Genomic DNA, 21,101 nt, shown 5'->3' with positions numbered 1-21,101 from the left:
ATTCAGTTCGGACCATTTCATAGGGGAGCGTATGTTCCCCGGGTCCTATGTTCCCCGCTTTGTATGGGACCGGGGATCATAGGACCCTGACCGAGCGGGGAAGATAGGACCCGGGGAACATAGGGATGACCCTTTTCAATAGAGTAGCCTAGGCTAACTGTAACTTGGGTTATTGAGGTGGCCTACTTTTGTCCAAATATATCCAGAGAAGGCTATGCATGTCTTCTGCAGAGATAGTCTGTACTGTAGTGATGAAACAATAAATGTAACTAATCATATATTTTTTTTCATTAATTCATTTATTCATGTTTAGCAGTAAATTCATGAAACTCACAGAAGAATTTCCCGTCAATCAACATGACGTCAGGGATTTGGCCACGCCACGTCGTAGGAGATATGTCGCAAAGCACTAGCAGTCTCAACCGACGGTACACAACAGATTTCACGCTATGGGTCGTGGCAAGGATGCTCAGCCAAGCAGCGACAAAGACAACGGTGGCGCTTTAGCAAGAGGACACTCAAGTATGTAGCGAATATTATGCCTAAAAGTATTGCTATGCGTGCAGAATCATCTCATAATCTATCTTGGATGTCATAGCATTTGCCTCACGTAGACTAACGTTAGCTAACAGCTCCTTCGAGAAAGAGAGCATCTTTATCAGCTGATCCGTCACATGGTTGTAGATAGCTCGCTTGTTAGTTTTCCAAACCTCGATAACGTTACAGATGTGTGGTTGTATCTAGAAAGATACCCGTTTCATGCCCGCCAGTGCATTACTGTATGGCAGGCTTTACTTTCACTTTAAATTGATGCTAAGACGCGGCAGTGCCGCAGCTAGCTTAGCATTTTATGGGAGAGATTTGACTTATCCCATGAACATTTTGAACCCGCGTAGTATTATCTAATAAGTCAGCGTGATGTAACATTTTCATCGTCATAAACCACATACGTGAGCAAGTCATGATTCCCCTTTGTGCCATCCGTAGACAGGACGCTGGGGTATGGTTATGAGTAGAAAGCTAACCTTTGTTGTCTGGGGAATGTTCCCATATCGTGAGCTGGCGATGAATGGCAAGTTACCTTTAACGTTGCCTCAAAGTGTTTGAACAAAGACTCGTGGTTTGACGTTGCTGAGTACGTAGGTGAGGAGCAATGACTCCGGTATCACGACAGAGATTTCCGGTCATATTTAGCACTTGGTTGTTCTTGGGAAATTGCGTTTGATGGTGCGTGGTTATAGAGAGCGGCGAGTGGGGGGAAGAGCGCGCGAGTCATTTCTGTCTGCTGGGATAGTCGTCTTGTGGGGACGCCTATGCTTGATTTTTGTGTGATTTGTAGAGAATAAGAAACCTACGAGTAACCTTGTGTTTTCGCGTCGTAGCGATGAAAAATTGCGAATATCAACAAATAGATCCTCAGGCACTACCGACACCCACACCAACTCCAACACCTCCTTCACAACCCTGTCCCGAGAAGACCAAAAAGCAACAGAGAAAATGGGAGGTATTCCCCGGAAAGAATCGCTTTTACTGTGACGGCAGGATAATAGTATCTCGCCAGAGTGGTGTTCTCCCTTTGACGCTTGGTCTCATCCTCGTCACCAGTGGATTATTCTTCATATTTGAGTAAGTGCACCCTTCGTTGAATGACTTTAAAATCCTCATATTTGTAAAGTCAGCAATCAATGACTTGGTGATGGAGGAAAATATTCTCTTAAAGGCACACTATGCAGTTTTTTTAGCTTAATGTGCAAGTTTTTTAGCTTAATTTACCTTAATTTAACAGCTTCAGAGTCATTGGAATGGTTATATGACTTTTTCGGGTTGAATGGTGGCCGTCTCGCTTCCCCCTAGTGCCTGTGAGCGGAAAAACCACCCTTGCAACTGTGGGCCGGCAGGCCGACGGCCTCAGTGTCAGGAAGTATTCATGGGTTTCATCAGGTCCCTTTCCACAGTAATAATCAAGCACCATTCAGTCTGCATTGATAATCAAGGTGCCTGATTTTACACACCTGTGGAAAGGGACCTGATGAAACCCATGAATAACGAGTGTAACGAATTGCTTTACTGCATTTAAATACACATACACGCCAGGCACCGGCTAGAAAAAGGTAGCGATGGAGTTTCTCAGACATTCGTCATGACAGAGCCAGCGAAAAAGAAGCAAAAACCGAGAAAACCGTAAGGAATATGCCACTACTGCATAGTTTACCTTTAAATGTCACCATTTTTGTCCATTCTAAAGTATCAGTATCTGTATCATTGATTCATGATCAATGGCTTGATTTATAGTTGATGGTTTGATGTTAAATTGCGGAGTGTGGAATTATTATTCTTTATCCCTTGTTCATAAAAAGCATAAACGTTTCTGGTGGAATGATCTTGGGCACAGGGTACCTTCTGAAATTAATCTGTTATATTTGTGGAAGTGCTTGACACATGCCTGAAAAAGATGATTCTAGCTAGTAGAATTCTTCAGTGAATTGCCACCAACTTAATTGTGGCTGTAGCCTGCCCTGGAGCACTCTTCATTCAGTCTTCTAACAGTTCAAAATGGGGCAGACACATCCATCACTTGATCGATCACAGGGTTCAGTGACCAGCTAAATAGCATAGCTGGAGGAAATGGAACACTCTAATGTTCTAGTGACCGAGCATGCTAGAATCAGAGACTACAATGTTTGTGAGAATCCTTGTCATCACTCTCTCTCTTGCTTTCCTAGCTGTCCATTCCTGGTGAAGCACTTGACCAGTGGCATTCCAGTGATCGGGGGCGTGCTGTTTGTGTTTGTGGTCATCTCCCTGCTCCAGACCAGTTTCACTGACCCCGGGATTCTGCCCCGGGCAACACCGGAGGAGGCTGCCGACATCGAGAAACAGATCGGTAAGGGAAACTCAACAGAACCCCTGCGGCCCTTTCGACATGAGTCACACAAGCCTCCACACATTCAGCACTCTGTGCAATAAGGGGGAAACGAATACTGATCACTTATGTGCAAAACACGCTGATTTAACCACCCCCAAGATTTATTTGATGTTGGAAATTCTTACACTTAAGAGGCACTAATATCTACATTTGCATCTGAAGAGCCTTTAATCTCCTATACAGTGAAGCAGACATAGTGCTACCCAGTAGGTGTAATCCCATAGTCAGGCCAGTGCAATCTTGTGGATTCATGGTGTTCATGGCTTGATCTCATGCAATCGCTGCACTGCATGTGTCTTGTTTGTTTGTACATTTCTCTGAGTCAGTTAATTTGCTTTGCAGTGCCATGGACTAGCCCCCCCCCCTCTCCATCCCACCATAGTTGTGTTGCTGATGCTCTGAGAGAGATGCTGTAATTAAGGCACTGTGATGTGACTGTGCGTGGGTGGGCTTCGCAGTGACAGAGACAGTTCAGACCAGCCACTTGTCTTAATGTGAGGGCCCTTGGCACTCGGCTGTCATTTCAACTGTGTGAGAAATTAAATTGAGGTGATGGCCTGTCAGAAGTGTGTGACACTGACGTAATGCTTTCAATCTCGATCTCTCTCTCTCTCTCTCTCTCTCCACTGTCTCACATACACACAAAAATAAACAGACACAATTACTCACTTCAGGGCAGTCTTTCTAACTGTGCTTGTCCTGACACACACACACAGACAGGAAAAGCGCTCAGTAAATTAGCTTCTGAATTGTTTGTTTTGCAGTTCAGTGAACAGTGCGGGCCCTGTGTTGCAATCAGGCTCGCCACACGGTACCCAGTGGAGTGATCCAAATGACGCTTCAGTGCCCTCACATAGCATCCAGAGACCAGTGTATAGAGCATGTAGCCAGAAAAGGCATCCAAGCATCTCAAAGTGCATTGTTTAGTTTTCCCATGTTGTTTCCAAAGTTTCCAAAAAGTCTCATTGTGCTACATACAAACCATTAACCATCATCACCATCAGAATGTCATTTTATCCAATTAGCTTAATTCTATCCAGTTGCCTTTTGTATCTGTTTTCTGCACATTTACAATTAGCCAAAGTTCAACCTGATGTAGTCTAATCTTTAAACACCCTTTCTCTCTTTGTCTCTGTGGTGGTGGTGGTTGTAGCACAACAATGCTTTTGATGACCACAACCCTGCTCATTTTCCCCTGATTGCTGATTTGATCAAGATCCTAGCTAAGGTCAGCTCCTCGCTTGACCTCTGCTTGACACAAGTGGACTTTGTGTGTGTCACTCACTCACTCACTCTGATAAAGACCTTTTTGTGAGTGGACTCTTTGTCTCGATTGGGTCTTGGATGAAAGACTGTGTTTAGCATGCCTGTGATGTCTACTCTGTGATGCCGGGCCTAATTATGAAGAGCTTATATGTCCATCATTCTCTTGATGAATTGATTAGCTATTTGGTCTATAAAATGTCAGAAAATGGTGAAAAATGACCATGAGTGTTTCCCAAAGCCCAAGTTGTTTGGAGTGGACGTTGTGTGTCTCTGTGATGAGGGTCTCAGTTGGACTTGTTGCCCCTCTCTGATAAAAGCCTGGTAATTAAGAGACAGTCATATCCATTCATTAGAACCTCCACCCAGCCTAGGACCGTGCTGACGGATGTCCTGAGGATGCACACACTCTCACATTCACATTCTCTCACACACACACACTCACCTACTCTCTCTGACTGACATTTATTTATTACAGGTCTTCTGTATCTGAGCGGTCCTCTGTTCTTGACCGTTGCTAAAACTTATCACTCTTACGGCTATTTCTGTTTCTGGATGAGTGTGGCTAGTGGTTTACGGTCCACTCAGGGAAGCAGGAAAGTCCTGTGAGTCATCTGTGGGCCGGTAAACACTAAACAGTGACCCACGCTGTGGGCGTCATTGTCATCAGGCCATCCTTAAAAATATTTTCGTTTGCCGTAACCCGACCGACCCTGTCAATTTAGAACCGACCCAAATATTTATTTTTTCCCCTTTAGTCCGACCGACTTGCCGGGTTGTAAACTTCATGCGTTAATACCGACCAATTGTTTTTTTTTACTCTAAACAACCAATACAAATGCAATAAAATAATATTTCTTTTAGTAGGCCCAAGTATTGTGAATATAAATTGCCTACATGCAAACGTGGCTCACTTAAAAAAAAAAACCTGTGGCGTCATCTCTACACCATTGGTTTCCACGCGATGTCACACTATGGCCTCACGCTTCGTTTCATTCACACAAACTGATAACGCTTTTACTTGGCACGGTTCTGGAAGAACTGTGGCCAGATCTTTTCTCATCCCTTCTCCCCTAGTCTCTGTGACCGGTCGGAGTATTGAAATTGGTTGTGGTCTATTCAGCATTTCTCAAAATATGGGTCCGCAACATGGAGACCCTGGTCCGCTGGAGTCGTGGAGTGAAATTAGGCCGGTGCTTCATCTGATAATTTGCTGCGCAGTTGATCAAGAAACCGCTGGATCGGGGAAGAAAAATCAAATGTTTCTGCTATCGATGTCATTAAACATGGAGCCCTACAATTAAGTGGTGGTATGAGCATTCATTCAATGCGGCGTCCGGAGAAACTGAAACTAATCGATAACGTTGGTATCAAAGCTCGCTTCAACCTGTTGGAAGGCTATTTATTTATTTAACGAAACTTAATAGAACGGCGTTGTTTTGGAACGCCCTTAGAAACAGAGCAGAGACTGTATAATACACTGTATAGCATTGAGTATTGTATAGTCAAATTTCAATATAACGTGGCCAAGAGCTATTGTGGCCAAGAGCTATTGTAGCCTTCTTTCTGGGTACATGTAGATGAGCCTTATGACCTTCCCCTCAGGTCAAAGAAGTTTGAGATAGGCTGGTCTATATAACCTGCATCAGAATGAGGTTTGCAATCTTCGGGTTGAAGACCCAGTCACGGGCCACGATATGCACATTTGTGTAAATTCATTCCCACGTAATCACCATGACCAAAATTGTACTTTTTTTTTTATACTTTGAATCTTGAAAAAAAAAAAAAATATTGACCTATAGACCCATTTTAATTTTTTTTTGGCTGCCTGCAAACAAAAATATTTTGCAGACTATCAGCAAATCTTCACTGACAATGACTTACTTACTCTCTCTCTCTTTGTGACCTCCATATGACTCTTCCCCTCCACTGGTCGGAATGTCTTCTGTGGAGCACTATAGGCCCTGCCGCATGGTGTATAGATTCAGGCCTCATCATTGCAGACTATTTAATACTGAAAGGTTAAACGTTCCTATTAAAGGAGAAATCTGGCGATTTATCACATAGATCTCCGTTTCTCGAGATCACTGAGTACTTACGGTACGAAACAAAAGTCGGTTTTACCTAGCTGGAGTTGCTAGTTCCAACAGCTAAAGCAGCCAGGCAGCTACAGCACTACACTCTGGGGGCATGTCCGTGAGTCCGTGCACATGACCTCGAGAAACGGAGATCGGAAATCGCCTGATTTCTCCTTTAATGTTCTTTACATAAATAAAAATGATATATTATCCTACTTATGTATTTAAGTGATGAATGTGTTTGCATATCTACTTGTATAGACCTACTGCTTAATGATCCAACCTCCATCATGTCCAGTTACATTTATCATATTTCTCCTGCCCTGAGCAGTTTCTATGTAATTTCTGATTACTCGATCAACGTCAGTATCTTCTTCTTCTATAGACCCTTTCAACAAGGTAAACAAAAACAATGCTTGAACGTTCTATTTGGGCCCCAATCTACTTCCTCTGCATTAAGATAACAACATATGGAATGTTAAAAAGGAAGTATTGTGGGGCCAACTATGATGCTGATAATGGAACTCTCTTGAAAGGGTCCATAGTAGTAGTTCATCTTCCTCTTCTATGACATCAGTGTGTCTACAACATTGCCCATAATGCTTTGCCTCACAGCCCATGGTTACAACGCTGTCATAAATCGTTGTTTACTGCACTGCTGTAAACTAATGTAGTGTGATTGTCTGGCAGTGGAAGATTGCTTTTCTGCTGCATGGCTCTCTAGTGTTAGTCAGGCCCTTTGGGTTGTAGCCAGCACCACCCTCTTCTGCAGGGCTCTACAGTGCGCCCATTTCACTCGCATATGCGAGTATAAATTATGCTGTGCGAGTGCAAAAAAATATTTAGGCGCACTGGTGCGAATGACTTCTAACCATGTCAAGGTTTGTCTACAAAATACACTGCAACATCGAGAAACATTACTGGTGCAAACCATAGAATCACGTCGCGAATGCAGCATAAAAACTACACCTCCCATCAACGTTAGCAGTTTCGCGTTGTGACTCGCTAGTAGTCGCTTCTATCAAATCCAAGAACGTGCAGGAAAAAGCGGAAAGTTAGACTAGCCAGCCAAGATGCAAAGATTGAAGAAATTAGTTCTTCTATCCACCGAATTCATTATAGGATATAGGAGGAACAGGATGAGATTCTGAGAATGCAGTGAGCGAAGGAAAGGTAACCTAACATGCCTTTTAGCCCAGTTGACGTATTGGCTGCAATATGCGGTCTGTAGCGAACCGGCACAAAAGTAGCCTCCCGTAATACTCCCATTTTATTCAAAGGTAGAACGCTACTGACAACTCCAGGCTTCCACGCATGCTTGTTTGTTTACACCGAATACAAGCTGAAGTGCAAAACGAAAGTAGGCCTAACGTTTGCCTACTGCCCCCATCAATGCAGATATTTCAAATAAAAACTAAAAGTATAAAACATATATCCTTGATTAGCCTATGTTGGGTTTTGTGGAAGAGACAATGGACTGTTTTAGTAGTAGTATTAGGCAGTATGCAGTCAGATAGGTCACCATGGGCATATTTGGATTAGCTATAGATGGATTCACAAATAAATAAATTAGCCTACATTTGGCAGGATACTTGATATACAGGCTAAATGCAAATATGGCAATGTATTATATTATTTTACATTAACAAAATGTAGGAAAATAGAACAGACTGAAAATTAAGTATAAGTATATATACTCTTTTGATCCCGTGAGGGAAATTTGGTCTCTGCATTTATCCCAATCCGTGAATTAGTGAAAGACACAGCACACAGTGTACACACAGTGAGGTGAAGCACACACTAATCCCGGCGCAGTGAGCTGCCTGCATCAACAGCGGCGCTCGGGGAGCAGTGAGGGGTTAGGTGCCTTGCTCAAGGGCATACTGGTCGGGGTTCGAACCGGCAACCCTCCGGTTACAGGTCCGAAGTGCTAACCAGTAGGCCACGGCTGCCCGCGTGGGTACTGATCTTTAAAATCCTGTTTCTTGTAGCCTAAATGTTGTCAGTCATTCTTAATATTCGCAATTGATGCACTGGCATGTTTAACTGTTAGCTGCAGTATAATGTTAGATTATTTGTAAATTAAGTACAGAACTGACTGCGCCCAAATTTTTGTCTGTGCTCCTAAATTTTTTAACTTGGGTGCACAAGTGCTCTTGAAAAGTGTTAGTGTAGAGCCCTGCTCTTCTGTTTGCTGTTACTGTTCTCACTTCCCTGACCTTTCCTCTTCTCTGTGGGGTGTTTATGTGCTCTCTCTCCCTCCCTCCTCTTCCTCTTCATAGATAATCCCGGTGCGTCCTCGTCCTCCACGTATCGACCTCCACCGCGCACCAAGGAGATCGTCATCAACCAGCAGGTGGTCAAGCTCAAGTACTGCTTCACCTGCAAGATCTTCCGGCCGCCCCGCACCTCCCACTGCAGCCTCTGTGACAACTGCGTGGGTGAGTCTGTGTGTGTGTGTGTGTGTGTGTGTGTGTAAACGGGTGTGTGCCATGTGTGTGTGTATGTGTGTTTGTTTGTTTTGTTTGTGTGTGTGTGTGTGGGTACATTGTCTGTCTGTCTGTCTGTCTGTCTGTGTGTGTGTGTGTGTGTGTGCGCTGCCTGCAGGGTGATGTTTGCACGCATGGGTGTTTTCTGTAATACTTGCGTGTGTGCGCATGCATATCCACATGTGTGTTTTTGTGTGTGTGTGTGGTCGCTGCCTGCAGGCTGATATTTCCCCTCCTCTCTCTCATGGCTGTGGCAGCTGAATGCTGTGTCTGTCAGTGCCCTAAATATGTCAAGTACAAATTGTGTGTTTGCGGAATGTCGGACTTTGCTTCCACAAATCTGATAATGTTACTTTTGAAATGATTAGGTGTGAAGTAAGTGATTCATTTTTCACCAATGATGGAAATAGGAGGATGTTAAGAACAGTAAAATTACATAACAGTCTCCTAGTGTCTTGCCTGATCAGCCTTTTGGCACAGTAATCACAGTAGTAGTGTCTTAATTATAGATGTGGAATTGATGATCTGTCAGCAGCATTTCATTTGTCCTCATTTGCATTCAACGTCTGTGTGTGTGTGTCCATCCATGCCTGTGTGTGTGTCTCTGTGTGTATCTGAGCGTGTGTGTGTGGGTGCACTCTGCTGTAAATGGCAGCATAGTGAGCATCTTGGTACAGACCTGAGGGATGTTTTTTGTGTTGTAGCCGTGTTATGAGTCAAATGTTATTATGCGACAGTGATTTGACTGTGTGTCTCTTCCATAGAGCGGTTTGACCATCACTGTCCTTGGGTGGGCAACTGCGTGGGCAAGCGTAACTATCGCTTCTTCTACTGCTTCATCGTGTCGCTCTCCTTCCTCACCGCCTTCATCTTCGGCTGTGTGACAACACACCTGGCCTTGCGTACGTATATCTGCAAATTCAGCTCCCTCTGAACGTTTCCAGTTTTATTCAAAATGAAAAAGATTGACTGTTTCATGGAAACTATACGTTATGAATACGTTTTGAATTTGATTTGAGAGAATATTTACCACTGTGCTGCTTCTGCTTCACCTCTTCATTTAACAAAATTATGTACATGTTTAGGAACTGAGGAGACCAGTTGCTAGAGTTTTGAGGATTTAAATGTTTTATTTCATTCATTCATAAACATTTCTGCCCGATATAGGACAGTTTCTTAACTGTATGGGGTATTCCTAATCATGTTTTTCATTTCGTGATGCACCTAATTTGACAGGTTTGGACTGCAGACAGGCCATTTTAGTACCTAGACTGCAGACAGGCCATTTTAGTACCTAGACTGCAGACAGGCCATTTTAACACCTGGCTCCTCTATGGAAAAATACTGCTTAAATATGTGCAGAATTCATTTTGGCATTGTTTTCCTGAAATATTCAAGGTCTTCCCTGGAAAAAACATTGCCTAAATAGCAGTATATGTTGCTCAAAACATGTATACATCATTCAGAATTGATTGTGCCTTGCCAGATGTGCAAGATACCCATGCTGTAGTAGACACTAATGCACCTCCACACATCATAGATGTTTGGTTTCAAACTGAGCACTAAAACAAGTTGGATAGGCTGGATACTTGGATAGGCCCTCTCCTCTTTAGCCCAGATAGAGTCCATGATGTTCAAAAAGAATGGCACATTTTGATTGATCTAACCACAGGACCTTTTCCATGTTACCTTAGTCCATTTTAAACAAGCTCAGGCCAAGATAAGACAGTGGGATTTCTCTACCTTGTCTAAATACAATTTTGGCTGTTGCATGGTAAAGTTAACACTAGCATTTCTGAATTGAGTATCAAACTCTGCTCATAGACAATGGTTATCGGAAGTTTCCCAGAGCCCATACAATGATTTTCTTTACAGAAACAGGTCTGGTTTTAATGCAGTGGCATCTGAGGTCAAAAAGACCACGGCCATCCAATATTGTTTTTCAGCTTTATCCCTTGTTTGCAAATATTTCTCTGGATTCTCTGAATATTTTAATGACATTATATACTGTAGATGATGAAATCCCCAAATATGTCATAATTTCATGTTAAGAAGCATTACAATTTCTTTGTTTCATCATTTGTACACACAGGTTTACACATAGCCCTACATCTTTACTTCTAAGAGACCCTGCCTCTATGGGATGCTCTTTTTCATACCCAATCATGTTGCCAGTTTCCCTAATTAGTTGTGAAATATTCCTCCATTTGTTTTCTTTATCACCACAATTTTTCCAGTATTTTGTTGCCCCTGCCCCAACTTTTTAACTTTCATTCAACGTTCAAAATGAACATATTTTCCATGAAATAGTCAAATTTGTCATTTTCAACATTTGATATGTTGTCTGTATACTTTTTGCAGCTAAATATGAGTTTACGAGTTTTGCAGATTATTACATTTTGCTTTCATTTGCATTTTACACACCGTCCCAACTTTTTCTGATTCTTTAAATGTGTACTTTGCATTTTACACACCGTCCCAACTTTTTCTGATTCTTTAAATGTGTACTTTGCATTTTACACACAGTCCCAACTTTTTCTGATTCTTTAAATGTGTACTCTGTATGTTTGTAATATCACCCTTTTTTGTAGTGTGCCCTTCTGTGTGGATTGCCTTGGGGATTGCCTACTCTCTCTGTCTGTGTAGGCATTTCCCTTTATGTGTCTTGGCCTGTATGTCTCTAGATGAACAGGAATTTGACTTCAAATGCAGCCCTGCTCTGTTCCCTGTGTTTTCTCCACTCCTTCCCTCGTGTTTGACTGAGCCTTAGCTATGTTAATGAGAGGCTGTCAGTCTGACTGTGTGTGTGTGTGTGTGTGTGTTATTCGTACGCTCGTCCCAACACGTCTTTCAGCTATTCCTCCATTTCAAAGCTCTACAGATCTTTCAGCACAGCTGTCTGCATTATGAGCCTTTTTTAATATTATTTATAGATTTTTTTTTCTTGTGCATTAGCTGTCATTTTGTATAGATTCACTCTGTATTTAAACTTACCAAAGAGAGCCCAGCTTGTAGAGCAAAGTCGAGCAACAAGCAACAATGAAAGAATTCATTAGACTGATAGACTAACTTGGCAAAATCAGTTTGCTAATGTAATACCATGAGCAACAACATAATCTAATACACTTTACTTGTTGCCCGACTTCTTGCTTTGCTCCTTGCTCTTTGCCCGTCATGTAAACGAATGCGCTGAGAGCCGGTTCAGCATTGACTTAACAGCTGATGCTGGTTGTGTGTTTTTCCCGCAGGATCACGGGGAAGTAATGGATTGGTGAATGCCCTTCAGGAGAGCCCAGCCAGATATCCTTTTTCCTACATGCTTGGATTTAAGATATCATTATTTTCTAGATATTCCTCCAATGGCTCGAGACTATGGTTCTTAACTGTACAACCTGTCATCAAAATATCCATTAGGGAATGGTGACTATTTGTCTTTCTCTACCCTATGTTTGCTATTTCCCCTTAAAGGAGGATTCTGGGGCAGTTCAGGGGAACTCAAGCATTTTTAAAACCATGTCCCCATAGTGTAGCACTGTAGCTGCCTGGCTACTCTAGCTGTTGGCTGTAGCAACTCAAGCTATTTTTTTTCTTCTTCATTTTGTACCGACAGTACTCGGTGACCTCAAGAAACAGATCTTTGTGAAAAATTGCCTTCTCCTTTTAGTTGTCCATTTGCTTCTTTTGCTGTGGAGTCCATACAAGTCCCCTGAGTTAATGTGGGTGTGTTGTGCCCGGAGGCTAGAATGTATCTCTCTCTTCCTTGTATATATCTGTTCTCTTGTGAAGCTTCTCTTTGAGTCCTTAACCTCCCTTGCACTGCTCTAGAGCTTGTGGTCTGTTTTTTCTCGGTCTGGTCTATTCTGGGCCTCTCAGGCTTCCATACATACCTGGTGGCGTCCAATCTCACCACCAATGAAGACGTGAGTATGAACTCCAATATGCTCTCCTCTCCACTCGTCCTAATACGAACAACGTGAGCTTGAAATGGTACACATGACGTCCGTTTGACTAATACCAAGTGTGTCTCCTGTCCGCTGTCTAGATCAAAGGCTCGTGGTCAGGGAAGAGTGGCTCCGAGGACACTGGGAATCCTTACAGCTACCACAACATCTTTAAGAACTGCTGTGTGGTCTTGTGTGGCCCGATGCCCCCCAGGTGAGTGAGACATGGAGTGCAGGATGGAGGCACAGTTGTCATATGCTTAGCTACTGTATGGACGACCAGGGGAAAGGTCTTGAGACCACACACTAGATGCTGCTCCCAAACTAAGTTAATGGGTTTTTTTATTCCTTTTTTATAATATCTGCATGTGATGTTCAGTGTATGATGTATTACAAATTCAGCAGAATCTAGCGTGTGGATTTTACTTTTTACTTTGTCACTTATATTTCCACCCAACGCATAGGACTAACTTGTGTGTGCTTTTTACCCAAAATAATCTGAATCTCTCCTCTCTTTCTTTCTTTCTTTCTTTTCTCTCTCTCCTCTCTTCTTTTTCTCTCTCTCCTTCCTTCTCCCACTCTTTCCTCTTCTGTCACTCCTTCTTTTCCTGTCTCTGTCCTGTCCCTCTTACTTCCTGGATGTCTCTGCTGTTTTTCTCTTACCTGTGGTCATCATAGTGATGTGTGTGTGTGTGTGTGTGTGTGTGTGTGTGTGTGTGTGTGTGTTTCTCTCTGCCTACCCCAGTTTGATTGACAGGCGAGGGTATGTGCCTGAGGACTCTCTCCCCAGCGCCACCGTGGAGATCCAGCTGCCTGCTGCCAAAAATGACATCAACGTGGTAGGCAAAGTGGCATTGCAGGTTTACTAGGAGACCCTCAACCTGACCTCTGACCCCCCATGACGCCACCTCATTCCTGTCCAATCATCTCTCCATCCTAAACACTCCAAAGGCCTGAATGATGAATGCACCCCTCTCCCCCAAGGATCCCCCCACCACCCTTCAAACTTGTCATGACCCCCACAGGATGCATCCCAGACTTATCTTGTTGTCTGACCTCTGACTGCCTGGCAGGAGCCAAGGCTCTGGACATTTTATTGGGTGATGGTGCCATGACAGTCAGACAAGGGAATGAGGAAGTGCAGGACGGGTGTGTCAGGTGATCGCTGCAGTGCAGCTCTAGAACTCTGCCTCAGTGGCTAATTGTGCTAGCGTAGCTTAGGCAGCGTTCAGGCCAGGGAGGGTTCACTTCCTGGTTTCTGTTCCGTTTAGTTTTTATCTTTCTTTTTGCTTTCTTTTTTTATCATGATGTGTAGCTGTCAGTACAGTAAGTGACCTCCTCATGCTCCATGCCATGCTCCGGGCAGTGACCTGAGGGTGTCCGGGCAGGCATGGGGACTGGGTGACCACCCAGCAGTAAGTCTGCCTCAGGGTGGCGGCTGAGTGTTTACTGTCGGTCAGAAAGTGACGCCAACTGATCTCTGTTCAGTAGTGTGATCTGGCTCTGGGAAGTCAACGTGTGGTTTTATCTAACCCCCCACACACACACACACACACACACACTCACACTCACAAATGCACACACACAAACAAAGACTTTCCCGGTACTCACACACACAAACACTTTCCCGCTACTCACACACACACACACACACACACTTGATCCACACTCTGCAAAAAGCTTATGATCGGGATCCATAAGCTTATTCCGAAAGTAGGATCTGTGTGTGTGTGTGTGTTGTTTGTTTGCAAACTGAGGTGTTTCTCATTTTCTTATTTTGATGTCTGTAAAAGACCAGTGGTCAAGCCTGGTAGCTTAGCCTCACTTGGCGATCATGACATCTTGTTGTGTGACCATTGTACTTGTGAATTGGAAACCGGTCCGGGTGTTTACGCAGAAGTGCGGAACGTTAAAGAGGAACTTGTGGTCAGTCTGTTGGTCCGCCTGTTTGGAAGGCCTCTGCACGAGGCTGGCCTTTAGCAGTTCCCTCGTCTTCATCCTTATGGGCAGCAGTCAGAGCGAAAGACCCCTCCTCTCACTTTAGACCGTATTCTCACAAACTCCCTCTCGTACGGTTTTGCTTTGGTCCATGAAGTGAATGTTAGAGGAAGAGGGAAGACATGGCCGGTGCTTTTGAGAAGGATAAGCGCTCTCGTGCAATAACCAGCCAGTGTTGTGTGCTGATTGCCAGAATGGATGAAATAATATTTCTACTTTTTTTTTCATTGTTGAACAAACTGAAAGCTTTCTTTAAAAGCATGTGTACTGTGTGCCTCACTGTGCTGTTTTGTTTTGTTTTTATGTGTGTGAGAAAGTATTTTTTTTTTTTTTCCAGTGTGAGGTACAGTATTTGTTGGTAACTCAGGAATAGATCCCTGGTCCTGCTGTTTTGATTTCATACCGCTGTTGTAAGTGACTGTGTCCTTCTTTTTTTTGTCACAGCCAATTTGTTTTTGCATGAATGTGTGTTTATTTTGTTTTATATTTTTATATCTGTTTTGTTACAATTCTGTTCAGTTTTGTTTGTTTGTTTGTTTTATTTTAATAATGAAAGAGGATCTAAAAGAATAAAATCATTTTTTAAGTTAATAATGCACCCCTACTATTGTCTCAGTTTTACCCCTTTATTTCCATGAGTGTGTGTGTGTACTTGAAATGGTCTGTGTCCGAGATTGGTCCAATCTGCGCTATACACCCTGATACGGGACAAGTATGCATATTCTGGAAGATGATTGATTTTTCCATGTTTTAGTATGTCTATCTCTGTGTAACTCCTCTGTGTGCCTGTGTGTGTGTGTGTGTGTGTGTGTGTGTGCGTGCGCGTGCGTGCGCGTGCACATCCTCCAGGAGGATGATTGTCTGGACTTTGCTCAGAGCTGCACCAGCTGATGAGTCAGTAGGACGAGGTTGGACAGGAGGTTGGTACAGTCACAGCGTGTGTGTGTGTGTGTCTCACTCAGAGGGCTGTCATGAGCTCATTTTAGCTTTTATTTTAGTTTGTAAGCTTGTCTTCCTTCACTCTGTTCTTTCTCTATCTGTCTATCCCCCCCTCTGCATCCTTCTCTCTGTCTCACTCTCCTCTCCTCTTCACCTCCTCCTCCTCTTCACCCTCCTCTCCTCTTCACCTCCTCCTCTTCACCCTCCTCTCCTCTTCACTCTCCTCTCTAGACCTCCTCTTCACCTCCTCCTCCTCTTCACCTCCTCCTCCTCTTCACCTCCCTCCTCCTCCTCTTCCTCCTCCTCCTCTTCACCTCCTCCTCCTCTTCACTCTCCTCTTCACTCTCCTCTCTAGACCTCCTCTTCACCCTCCTCTTCACCCTCCTCTTCTTCCTCTCCTCTCTAGACCTCCTCTTCACCTCCTCCTCCTCTTCACCTCCTCTCCTCTTCACTCTCCTCTCTAGACCTCCTCTTCACCTCCTCCTCCTCTTCACTCTCCTCTCCTCTTCACTCTCCTCTCTAGACCTCCTCTTCACCTCCTCCTCCTCTTCACCTCCTCCTCCTCTTCACTCTCCTCTCCTCTTCACTCTCCTCTCTAGACCTCCTCTTCACCACCTCCTCCTCCTTTTCACCCTCCTCTACACCTCTTCACCCTCCTCTCCTTTTCACCTCTTCTCTTTACCTCCTCTCCTCTTCACCCTCCTCTCCTTTTCACCTCTTCTCTTCTCCACCTCCTCTCTTTCACTCCACCCCCTCTCACATTGTTTTTATTTTGTCATTGTTTCTTTTCTCTCTCGCTCTCTCTCTCTCTCTCTCTCTCGCTGCATGCTGCATAGCTGAGACGAGCTCGTGCCAGGGCGAGTGCCCATGCTGGTGCTAATGCCAGGCACATGTGCTGGCACCCACACTGCGATGACATGCACCACGCTTTCAGTTTCCACCACAGCTGAAAACGGAAACGCTTCACTTACCGATGTATTCTGATGACACTGCTTTTTTTTTCAGTCGTGTTTGTGTCTTTATGGGTGTTTTTATTTGGGTTGGGTTCACTTATTAAATAATTGCATTATTACAACAAAACTGGTTGCTGCTTCACAGCACTGTAGATTATCCTTCACCCTCAGCCACTGAACGCTTGTCTTAATCACATACAGCACACATGCATTGCTATTCACATGGGGCCAGAAGAGCTCACCACCAGCAGAGCTCCATCATGTTCAGTGTGTGGGCCTGTTGGATTAAAGTGGAGTTCACACAGGATGGCGTCATCTGTCTGGCAGGAGGTAATGGGGAAACTGTCTGGAGTTTCCTAACACTGTTATGGAAAATTATGAGTATCAGAAATGAGGAGCAATTCCACCTGGTGTGTGATGGATCGGAGCGGGGAACGTGTGTGTGTGTGTGTGTGTGTGAGAGACTCTGCCTGCACTGCTTGTTCTGGCTGACACTGACATGACTTTGTTGCATGACCTGTCTTAACCCTATACCCCCCCCCCAAAAAAAAACCAAAAAAAAACAGCCATTTGTTATGGCATTTACTCTGCACTTTGGCTGGCTGTGTGTATGTGAGTAAGTGTGTTATTAGTGTTTATGGCAGGGAAGTCAGATGATTCTAATCAGATTACTGATTACTGCTCTCATGTTGTGATGTTCTTTCTAAATCTCGTCTTACTCTGTTCTTTCCCTTCACTCTCTTCCTCTTCACCTCCTCTTCACCCTCCTCCTCTCCTCTTCCTTTTCACCCTCCTCCTCTTCCTCGTCCTTTTCACCCTCCTCCTCTTCACCACCTCCTCACCTCTCACCATTGGTTGGAATTGCTTTTTTATTTTGTCATTGTTTCTTTTCTCTTACCCTTCTTCCACCCCACCCCACTGTGGCCATGGTCATCCCATTCCCAGACTGCTGAGACCAGTAAAGTCTTACTGGAGCTGGCGTCCCGCTCTCCTCTGCCTTCCTCCTCCACCTCTTCCTCTCCGCTCCCTCAGGGGAAGGCCAAGGGCTCGCTGAAGAACCCCAGCAAGGATGCCCCCCTGAAGCACCCTGGCAAAAATGCTCCCCTGAAGCGCCCTGGCAAAGACGCCCCCTGAAGCACCCTGGCAAAGATGCCCCCCTGAAGCACCCTGGCAAAGATGCCCCCCTGAAGCACCCTGGCAAAGATGCCCCCCTGAAGCACCCTGGCAAAGATGCCCCCCTAAAGGCCCCCAGCAAAGATGCCCCTCGGCCTCGCACCAGCTCTGCTCCTGCCCCCCTCGCTGCGCCGGTTCCAGTGTCTGTTCCAGGTCCAGCGTCCAAGCTGCCTCCAGCTCCAGGTCTTCCAGTGGATCCGGCTCAGGGCAGCACCAGTGCAGGTGGTGGTGGCGGTAGCAGCAGCGTCCTCAACGTCTCCAGCCCTGCTGACAAACGCCGGCCTCGCCACGGCAGCTCTAAGCGGGCGACCTCTTCGCACTCCCACAAGCACGTCCATACCCACAAGCCTGCCAACGGAACTGCGTCTTCACCCGCGCCTTCACCCGTGCCAGCTCTAGCTCCTGACCTGTCCACCCTGCAGCAGGCTGCTGCCCCCTTCCTCTCCAGCTCCTCCTCCTCCACCCCCGTGGGTCTCAAGCGCAGTAGCAGCAGCAGTGGCAGCCACCGCCGAGAGCGAAGGGACCCCAAGCTCACCTCGCAGCACTGACCAACGGCAGTAGCAAGGGGGGCACTACCAGGCAGGGCACTCCGACTGGCACAGTGGTAGGTGGCACTTGAGGGGAGGACACTCAGGCAAGTAGTGCTGACCACCTGTGCGACTGACCCTTGCTGCGTCTCCTGCTGGACTTCCAAGCAGGGGGCTGCCTTTCTGGAACTCTTGTGCGCTCTCTCTCTCTGCAGAGCAGTGGATGTTTGGTCTCCATGGAGATTTCAGTTATATCAAAGTAATAAACTTTAGTGGTGATGCACTTTTTGTGACTCTGCCTGCTCCAATGTGATCTTGCACTTCCCCTGCAAAGCATGCTGGGAACCCTGAGGCACTCCTGTCCCCTGTGAGACTATGGGACAAGACACACACTAAAAAACACACACTAAAAAATAAGAACACACACACACACAGCACTATGTCAGGCTTAAACTGACTGTTCTGAACAGCAATAAATGAATAGTGTTATGACACTACTCTGCAGGGTAAAGCATATCTGTGAAACCACAGGAACAAAATAAACAAAACAAAAAAAAAAAATTGTATAATCATTTTATATGAATTCTAGGCACTCGTGTGGGGAAACGGTGTGCTTTTGACCGGGTTATCTTTATGCAACTCTACATTATCATCATTGCATGCATGGATGCAAACAGAGGACCTGTGGCTCATCGCACGGTCCTTGGCATCCCACATTAGAACCATGATCCTGAGTGCATGAGGTTATACAAATGCTTATTAAAAAGCTACACAAGTAGAATCCTAAGCTGTGTTTGATCATGCGCACCAAAGTACTACCTTAAGTCTCCCAGACTTCCATGTCTAAGGACTTGCCCCTGCTGGCTACCTATCTGGTCTTGGTGCACCCAAACCAGAAGTCCTCAGATGTGCACAGAGATGTGAAACAAGCGCGTCGTCTTCTGCTTCCCCTTTTGTCTGTTTGTTTTTTGAACAGGAAGTGATGTATTTTGTTTTTCAGCCTGTTTTTTCCTCTAGGGCCCCAGGAGGACCTTTTCTCAGAAGCACTTACCCGTGAAGCTCTTAAAACCATCTTCGTACAGCAATACAAAAAAACACCAGACCTTTTGTTTTATTTTCTTGTCACTCACTGACCCGACAAATCAGACTCATTGTCATTTTTTTATGTGACCATGCATCATTGCAATGTTGTTATCGTGTGGTGATTTGGGGAGGTGGTGAGGTTTGGAAGGTCACTCTGTGGACCACAACGACAATCTGGGAATCTTTGTACTTCTTTATACAACTTGTATGAATTTGCCTGAAGCATTTACCCACAATGCCCCTTGAGCCTCAGCAGTATTTTGCACAGGGAAATGCTATGAAGCGATTGGTTGACTGACAGTAGTAGTGTGCCCCTTAGACTACATATTGTGTGAATTCTAGTGCACTGCTTCACGTAGAGCTTGTCACAATTGATCTTCCTTGTAGATCTGTGAAGTCACTCACACCTCTCTTTTGCCAGTCTACTTTCTGTCCTTATCTTTCGCCCACCATCTTGGTCTTATGTGAACATATGATTGTGAACACATTCAAGGAATGCACCCCTCCACACACACTGTTTGTCATAGTTTACTAAAGGGCTTGTCAAAGGTATTAGTGGTTCTCAAAATAAAAATGAAAATAAAAACTACTGATATTTTGCATAAATGTGAAAATTTTGAATATTAGGAGGCAGTTTTTTGGGGATGACAAAAGTACAAAGGTTACAAAAGATTGCCTCGTGTAAAATGCATAATTAACCATGAAAATCCATAATTAAAAATGAAATGAGCTTTTTCATTTTTAATTTGGTATGTGTCCTGAAATAGCATCCTGTCGCTGCCTACCTAGCATGCTTACAATGTGAAATGCTGAATTGAACTTCTGAATTGGTCTGTGGGGGCCCCCACTAGAGGGCGCTAGTTACAACAAAACACAATGAAGCAGCTCCCCTGTTGCCTCATCTCCTGAGTGGACTGTGGAGCTCAAAGGGGTGAGGAACACAGGCGAGTCCGGCCCGGTCCTGGGCCTAATGTGGGTCGGATGCGTTCTGCTTCAGACTTAACTTCTGCCTCTCTAAATGACTGGCAAGGTGTTTAGGCTATGAATGAAGAATTTGTATCTATTTCAGATTAAAGGCTAAAGAAAAACTAGTGCAAAAAACTTTTTACACCTAACATGTAAAAACAATCAATAATTGTTAGGCTACTTAATCTGTCTTTAGCATGATCTTATAATAACTCGGAAAAAACTGATTTAACATAATACATCTGGGACAATTTAGTGGCGTCATCACAAGGGATTGTAGGCCTATATGAGTGTTTTGCTAAAAAAAATTCTGTGTGAGGGGGTCTGTGGCACAAGATTACTATCATAGCTTTCCCCCTAGTTTAGTCTGTCGGCAGCTGCAGTTGGAAAAATGAGTGCTCTTTTTCTTTCTTGCTTTTTCTTGTATAAGATGAAAATGTCCTTGGGTATTGTATGGAGATGCAGACATGCTTTTGCAATTATATCATTAGCGCTCTGAAACTGCAGTGAAATTAGCTGAAATTGAAACCGCTGTGTTCCGCTGCTTGCCAGTAGCCCAGTCTGGCTTTGCTGATATAAGGCCCTTGTTCTTTCCACCCTATTCTGGAACGCGGTGTGCAGTTTTTTTAAAATCAACACCTTAACTCTTTAAACAAAGTAATTACTGGTCCAGGCTTCCTTTTCCTATAAAGTTGACTTTTCAGTGCTTTTCTTTTTGGGTACATTTCAGTTTTAGGGCTATAGGAAAATGACAGAGAGAAATAA

The 21,101-nt window shown here is 44.5% G+C and overlaps 1 protein-coding gene across 3 annotated transcripts; it reads left to right on the top strand.

Moving 5' to 3' along the window:
* Positions 1 to 334: 334 nt before the first annotated feature.
* Positions 335 to 17,735, top strand: zdhhc18b (zinc finger DHHC-type palmitoyltransferase 18b). Of its 3 annotated transcripts, none has more exons than XM_048229913.1 (10): positions 337 to 522; positions 1,383 to 1,626; positions 2,724 to 2,884; positions 8,550 to 8,708; positions 9,521 to 9,658; positions 12,005 to 12,056; positions 12,574 to 12,676; positions 12,799 to 12,911; positions 13,443 to 13,536; positions 17,533 to 17,735. In XM_048229913.1, exons 1-10 carry the CDS (start codon positions 450 to 452, stop codon positions 17,719 to 17,721), a joined length of 1,326 nt encoding a protein of 441 aa, XP_048085870.1. In that variant the 5' UTR covers positions 337 to 449; the 3' UTR covers positions 17,722 to 17,735. The 3 variants fall into 3 exon arrangements, with proteins under 3 accessions (XP_048085871.1, XP_048085870.1, XP_048085872.1); XM_048229915.1 differs by lacking the exon at positions 17,533 to 17,735 and adding an exon at positions 15,545 to 15,615 and having other exon boundaries at positions 338 to 522; XM_048229914.1 differs by lacking the exon at positions 9,521 to 9,658 and having other exon boundaries at positions 335 to 522.
* Positions 17,736 to 21,101: the final 3,366 nt, after the last annotated feature.

Source organism: Alosa alosa, chromosome 20, assembly GCF_017589495.1.
Source record: "Alosa alosa isolate M-15738 ecotype Scorff River chromosome 20, AALO_Geno_1.1, whole genome shotgun sequence".
NCBI classification, from domain to species: Eukaryota; Metazoa; Chordata; class Actinopteri; order Clupeiformes; family Clupeidae; genus Alosa; species Alosa alosa.
Note: the sequence above shows the minus strand (reverse complement) of the source record. Positions and strands in the feature narration are given on the sequence as shown.